This window comes from Chaetura pelagica, unplaced genomic scaffold (assembly GCF_000747805.2).
Source record: "Chaetura pelagica isolate M959 unplaced genomic scaffold, ChaPel_1.0 scaffold3, whole genome shotgun sequence".
Lineage (NCBI taxonomy): Eukaryota > Metazoa > Chordata > Aves > Apodiformes > Apodidae > Chaetura > Chaetura pelagica.
In genome coordinates, this window is record NW_009952974.1 from 12352396 (window position 1) to 12359440 (window position 7045).

At 40.0% G+C, this 7045-nt stretch overlaps 1 protein-coding gene across 1 annotated transcript in view; it reads left to right on the top strand.

Moving 5' to 3' along the window:
* Positions 1-469: 469 nt before the first annotated feature.
* The window catches only part of LOC104387395 (mitogen-activated protein kinase kinase kinase MLT), a 59112-nt gene continuing 52536 nt past the window's right edge, over positions 470-7045 (top strand). Inside the window, exon 1 of the mRNA XM_009996157.1 lies at positions 470-653. Coding sequence (XP_009994459.1) covers positions 495-653 — 159 coding nt within the window. The 5' untranslated portion in view covers positions 470-494. The remainder of the gene's footprint in view (positions 654-7045) is intronic.

Sequence of the window (7045 nt, forward strand, 5' to 3'; positions counted from 1 at the left end):
CCCCCCTCGCCCGAGTGCGGCCAGCTGCCGGCCTGCAGGAGGCTGGCGGCTCCCGGGCCGTGCTGGGAGAGCTGGCGTGCCGGGCGTGCCGGAGCGCACAGGCAAGCCCGGAGCGGCAGCGCGTCCCGGCCCCCGGCACGCCTCGCTGGCCTCGGGGAGGGTGGCAGAGCCCCTGCCTTTCGCAGAGCCGCTTCCAAGGTGTTTGGGAAACGTCAGCATTGCTCTGAGGAGTATTTTTAGTCGTTTCTGTCTCCCAGCTGCTCCTAATAGCTCATGCAAATTATGCAAACATTTGCACAGCCTGTTGGAGTGCGAGTTCCCAGGCTCTTTTCCTCCTGCCCCACGGATTTTACTGTAGTGTCTTTATCGTGACTGGTTCTGGTTTTTGGGGGGTCTGACCATGGGTAAGAAAGCCCATAAGTTTGCAGAGCCTATGTGTTAATGCAAATTTTTATTTTCACAGGTTTTGCTGTGGTATATTTGGTCATTATGAGATGTCGTCTACCAGTGCTTCATTTGTGCAAATTAGATTTGATGACTTGCAGTTTTTTGAGAACTGCGGTGGAGGGAGTTTTGGGAGCGTCTACCGAGCCCGATGGATTTCTCAGGACAAGGAGGTGGCTGTAAAGAAGCTGCTCAAAATAGAAAAAGAGGTAAGAGATTACTTTCAATTCATGTTGTCTTCTGTGGAAACAAGCATAGAAATTCTTTTCTAGTGTGTTCCATGCTCTAGCTAATTGAAGCAAACTACCTTAGTCTTTTTGTTTGTTTAATTGCAAATCCCCCTAACTGGATGATGTTTCAGTAAAGACATACTGAGGGGGGGCTCAGCCAAGGGTGTGCCAGATTCAAAGCATTATTATTTTATCATTTCTTTACTGTCCTCCCCTCACTTTTCTTGTTTAGCAGCTGCTCTCTGCTCTGGCCCTGAGGAGGAGGAGAGCTAGCTGCACCCTTGGATCTAGTGATTTCCCTTTGATACCACTGGGCATGTTGCTAGATAGGAAGAGGTAGCATTTGCTGTCTTTGCCTGCTTCTGTTTCCTCCTCTTTGCATCTGCTTTCCTAAGTGCTGTGGTTTGCATCTGGTGTGTTGGCTATAGGCTTAGCACGTGTTGCTTGGCGTTGTCCCTTCCTGCTGCAGGGACTGATCTGAGGCTCCGCTAGCTCCGAGTTAGTCAGTCAGCTTTGGCTTGGTCTCGTCTTGCAGCGCGGTGTAAGCCCAGCTGTTGTACCAGTTGCCTTACCTCGCCGCATCCCGTGCTCCTGAAAAGGCGAACAGGTTCTTGGCAATCCTGTGGGAAAAGGCAGAATTAACTTAGTCTTTACTACTAACACTGGTTTGATGTTGTCTTGTTTTTTTTTAAGAAAGATTTTCAGGTTTACCTCTTGACTCTCAGCTTTGTATGGTGACAGCAGATAGATAGTTAATGTGTTCCTCACAGTGTTCCTGTTTGCCTGCTGGTCACCACCACTCATACAGCAGTGAGAACACACCAGTGTTGTGATGGACGGCAGAGTTACTGGACCACTGTTCCTGCATGACTATATCTAACTTGTATGCAATATCCTCAGAGTATTTTAGACAGACAGTTACAAGCTGGAGGTCAGCAGAGCAGCGCTAGGATAATATGCTTGGTAAATAATCAGACGCCAAAGTTCATCCACTACTGCAGCAACCGAGTTAGCGTGATTATGTCATGCTTAGTAATGTGATAAGCGTGTTTGATCATGATTAAGCAAGTTGATGTCTAAAATAATGTGGAAAGATCTCATTATTTTTCCTGGATGATGGGAGATGTACGCCATCTGTCCAATGTCAGTTTGGACTATTCTCTTCTACAGTATGTTAATATCAAAAGATATACAAGTAAAATTGGTTCTATTCCAGTATCAGTAATATGCTCCTTAAAAATCAATTGGCTGGCAGATCTCAGGAATGGCCAGTGCAGTATCTTTATTGAATAGGGGTGTTCGTGTTGGGATTACACAGGAGTCTGCGCTAGACCTATTGCTAGGTGCATAAAGCATTTTTGAAAGAAAATTTAAAAGCAGTATAACTACATCCTGTGATGGTATAAACCTTAGCAGAATGAGAAATGATGGAGAAAACAGGACAGTCATATGTATTGCTTGGCACAGTTGGACCATACAACATTCTGCTCGTAGTAACAAGGAACACAGGTTTCGCACTAGGAAAGGAAACCATATACTGGAAAGAATTTGGTATAGTCTGAGGGTTTATTTAGGGATTAATGAAGACTTGCAACTCATTAAGAGCTCATACCATGGTGCTGTTAGGCAATTAGATTAATGCCTTGCATATCCAAATGGGGATCAAGTAATTTGTAAGAACTGGCTGTGCTATATCTTGGTATATGGCACTGGGGAAATGGGTGCTAAGCAGTAGGTGCAGCCCTGGTTCTGTTGTGTTAAAAGAATGCAAACCAACTGGACAGACAGCTCAGGGGGATTGTTGAACACACTTAAAGAAAGTAGGGGGCTGTGGGGTTGTGTGTGTCTGAAGGGGTGATGGACATCATCTGTCAGGATAAATTGACAGATGTGGAGCAAGTGCCTTCTAGCACAACATTGTTTATTTTCCTTCAGACTGGTGATCATTTGCAGCTTGAACTAACAACGGGTTATAGTTGGGGGGCAGCTTGCTGTGGGCACCTTCTCTTGAAAGTTTTCTGGGGAGGTAACAGAGAGGCAAGTGGTGATGTCTTAAATAAATCTAGCAAGTTTTGCCAGAACTTGTCTGTCAAGAACCCTACAGAATTAAAAAATAAGAGCTTGTTAGCAGAAAGTGCATTTTCATATGGAGAAAATGCTGGTCTCATTTCATGTAGTGAAAAAAGTTTTTACAACAACTAAGGATTGGTATCTGAAGCCAGACAAATTAGAATGGGAAATAAAGCACAAATTGTGAGGATGAGTAATGCTTGGAGCAGAACACAAACAGAAGGAGCAAAGATGGAGAATCTTTTCCATCTCTGCTTGTCTTCACGTTGAGATGTCTTTTTGGACAATATTTTTGTGTCAAGTTATTGAACTCAACACCAGAATAACTTTCTGAACTATAGTGGCCTATGATGTACTGGAGAGCCTTGGTGGCCTAAAGGTCTCTGCTGACCCTAATGGCGGCCAGTGTGTTTACATACATAGTATGCAGCATGTTTATCTGTAGTGATGACAATAATGAACATCTGTGACTGAACTGTGCTGAAAGTCATGGCAGGTCAATGGCTTTCCTGATAGCAATAGAAAAATACCTTGCTGTAACTGTGATATATCTGCGTTTAGTAGATATTTGGATGGTTTCCATATAGTCCAGAAAACTAATTGTTACCTTGTCTGGTTTATTTGAAAGAAAACGTCCTTTTAACTAATGACTGATTGCCTTGTATTTCTGTTAAATTCTGCCAATAATCCGTAACAACTGATTATAAAGAAAACAGAAGAGGCTTGGGAAGAGCTTGCTCAGAGGAATTTTATGCTAGCTGAGTCCAAGGGCACAAGCCAAGTCAATAGAGCTGTGGTATCATTCTGCAAATATGTTATAGCTGTGTTTCATTTTATTAAGAAAGCCAATCAAAACCAGCAAATATCTTGCAGGCATTATATTAGCCAAGAAGCTAACAAGTTCTAGCATGTGAAATAAAACAATTTTTGTTCTGGTATATAGCAGCATATCAAACTAAAATATGTGCTCAGAAAAACTTACAAATACTTGGAAGGATATACTTAGAATCTGCTCAGGCAGATTTCTTCAAAACTCCTTTAAATTTGAGAAACACAAAGACCTCTGCAAAGCATTAACTTTTTATAGGCAGACAATAAAATGTGACTGTGTGGGAAGAAGTGTCTGCTTATGTGGCTAAGATACAGCTAAATAGATAGACAGAGAAAAATGCTGGAAGGCCTTGATTAAAGTATAAGATCTGAAACTCTGGATGAGACTTCTGCTGATTAAGTAAACCGTAGGAGTGTGTCTTGAATGATTAAATAACAGTAAAAATGAAATTAAATTGCCATTTTAATATGTTGTCCAAGCACTTTAGCAGTTTTAGGCTTTAAGCAAGAACAGGAGTTCCTTGTGAATTGTTTTATGGAAAATCAAACTATCCATGTGGTGTTTATGATGCATGTGGGGGGATTAGAAAGGTCTCCTTTTGCCCTCAGTGTTAATATTATACTCATTGAAGAAAACCACAGACATAGTGCTCAGGAAATTATTTGATATTTGTGTGAAGGATTTATATAAATTATTGGAATAGCCCATAATTTGACTCCCACTGAAATGGATTGGGGAGATTGGGCCCAAAGGCTTTATTCTGCAGATTGCTAGCAATTCTTTTGACATCATTATCTTGAGTAGATAACTGGTGGAACAAAATGTTACAAGCTATTGTTTTATGCCTGCCACATTAGATTTTCACTGGGTAACACTTGTCTCCTTCGATTGTCCGTATATTTCTGAATATATATTTCTGAATATACATTTCACATATTATTTGTCACTGTTTTTGAAGGCTGTGCTTTTGGTGGCTGTTTTTTGGCATCTGTCATCTGATCTGGAGTATGGCTCTTCACCAGGAGATTTATTACTGCTGGAATTTTACTGGAAATTTGAATTAATTTTAGTATCACTGCTATTTGGAAATAGTCTGTGTTCCATGAACTGACTTCATGCTATTGATGGACAATATTGTTGCATCTTATTTGCTTGCTTCAGCTATTGCAACCATGGTACTTGGGTACAAGACCATTTGGTTTCATGCAGTGCATTTCCTGTATTCTTCCAAAATACTGTCTCTGGTCAGTGCAAACCAGTGGTGTAAAAAACTCCTGTAAAATGTAACTTTAATCTTATTGGGAAATACTTCTGGTGAACTAGCAGAACTAACTTGCGGACAAAAGGTGTTAAATTGAGTAGGATTAACTGTGCATGCTTTGTTCAGTCATGTCTGTGCAATGCATTGGAGTTTTACAAGACTCAAAAATAAAAACATGTTTTTACTGGCTTTGATGCTGCATTGATAGAAGTTTAACTACCATGGAAGTTAATTCTATATTGCCAGGTCTTCATGTATATAATACATATGCAAGAAGATTTAGCAGATCTTTTAATGCTTCATAAAACTTTTAGTATGGAATATAATGCATCATGTTCAATTTTTTGATCTTATGATCCACATCTGGAAGGGACTGTCCAGAAAACATGGATTGTGCCTGTATCTTCTGAAAGGGATGAGTTAACTATAACCACATGCATGTCACTGGACTTACCTCACTCATATTTGTAGTCCTAAAAGAGAGTATGTGGTAATTTTAATAAGGGTCATGAGAATAAAGACTGTAAGTGACTTTCAAGAGTTACAAGAGGAAAACAACAAAGTAAACTAGAGCAAATCAAACAAAACCAAAATGGAATTGATACTTAGCCCTGGTAGGACTAAAAATAGTAGATGTTCTTTTTGCTTGCAGTTTATATCTGGTATGGGTGCTTGTGTGCCAGCTTTGAATGACTCCACATTGGGACCTGGCTGTAACGAGGGACAGTTTTTATGCTTTATGACTTTATTAGCTCTTTCTAGGAGCTCCTACTGCCTTACTCCTCTCATGTCTGAGTCAGCAAGTATTGAGAGTGATTCAAGGTAATGCCAGGAAATGTCTGGATTTACCTGGTTCCATCTCAGAGGAGGTGGATGACAAAGCCTGTGTTTTCAATTTATGGTCCTTTTGTGCAGGTACTATTGCTAATGATTGGTGAGAGAAGCTTTGTGTGTGTGCTATATAAAGGTATGTAAGGTGTAGGAGTCAAATATATAAACGTCCCTGTGATATCTTGGCCTGTATTGGGAAATTACATAGTTCACAAATAGAAGAAAGCTTGTGTATCCCTAGGTTAAGTGATCTCGTGGGAGCTCTTCCAGGCTCATATTCATTTAAAGAAATACTGCTATATCTTATTAACAGCTAAAAGAAAATAAAACTGTACTTACTATACCAGAGTCGTGTCTTAAAATATCTTTGTTCCTTTTTTACAGAGTGGTTAGTTTGCTGGTGTGCTGACAAGGGTATTGCCAAAAGGTACCAAGAGGATGCTCGGTACCCTTTGTAGGCTATGGAAGCTGTCAGAATGGGTTCAGATGCTCCATCTGCTGTATATTCTGTATCTTGCAGAATAAATAGTTTTGGATAGGGCAGACTTCTGCAACAAATCTCTGACAGTTCTTGAGTTTTCCCTACTCTTGGTTATCATTCAAGGGATATTTTCTGGAGGACTTTATTTTGTAAATGAATGTCATGTTTTCAGGTGTCAAGAAAGTCACTGTATTAGATTTTCTTAGTGGGGGCTTTGGATAAGACTGTACTGTGGGTTTTGAGCAGCCTATGTGTTGTGACTAGAATGATACCAAAACCCCATTGGTATTTGGGAGATACCAGTTTAATGAAAGACGATGTAGTATTGCCAGAATACAATTATTATTGGGAAGAGGCTTTATTTTCATGTTGTCTGTTAAAAAGAAACTTCATTTCTTTGTGTCTCTGCTCCCCAAAACGATCTCAGAAGCATAGCAATGCAGGTGCAGGAATTTATTTTGCTGTATTTTATAATAGTGGATTTTTAAATTTGTGTATTTAAACATTTTTATGCCAAGATTTTAATTAGATGAGTAATGTCAGGGTTGCTTCATGTAAATAATGAGTATTTGTAGTACTAGTTGTGTGGCTTTTTGAGGATTTTTTGTGAGCTTAATTTGAGAGTCCTACTTACAAAGGCTTAATTTGGCTTAATTTGATTTAGACATCAGTTTCAATTATATCGGCATATCAGGGCCCAGGCTGGCAGTCTGTGGCTTCAGAAGTTATTTTGAGTCAGTTGAGACACAGTGACTGTCACTGTTGTCATCTTAGCTTGCAACAAATGAAAAGCAATTTCACAAGTCCTGGGAATCTTGCTGTAGCCATATTTAAGAAATTGACCTATCCTTTTTTTTTTTTTTTTTTTTTTTTTTACCAACCTCACCCATAAGTTT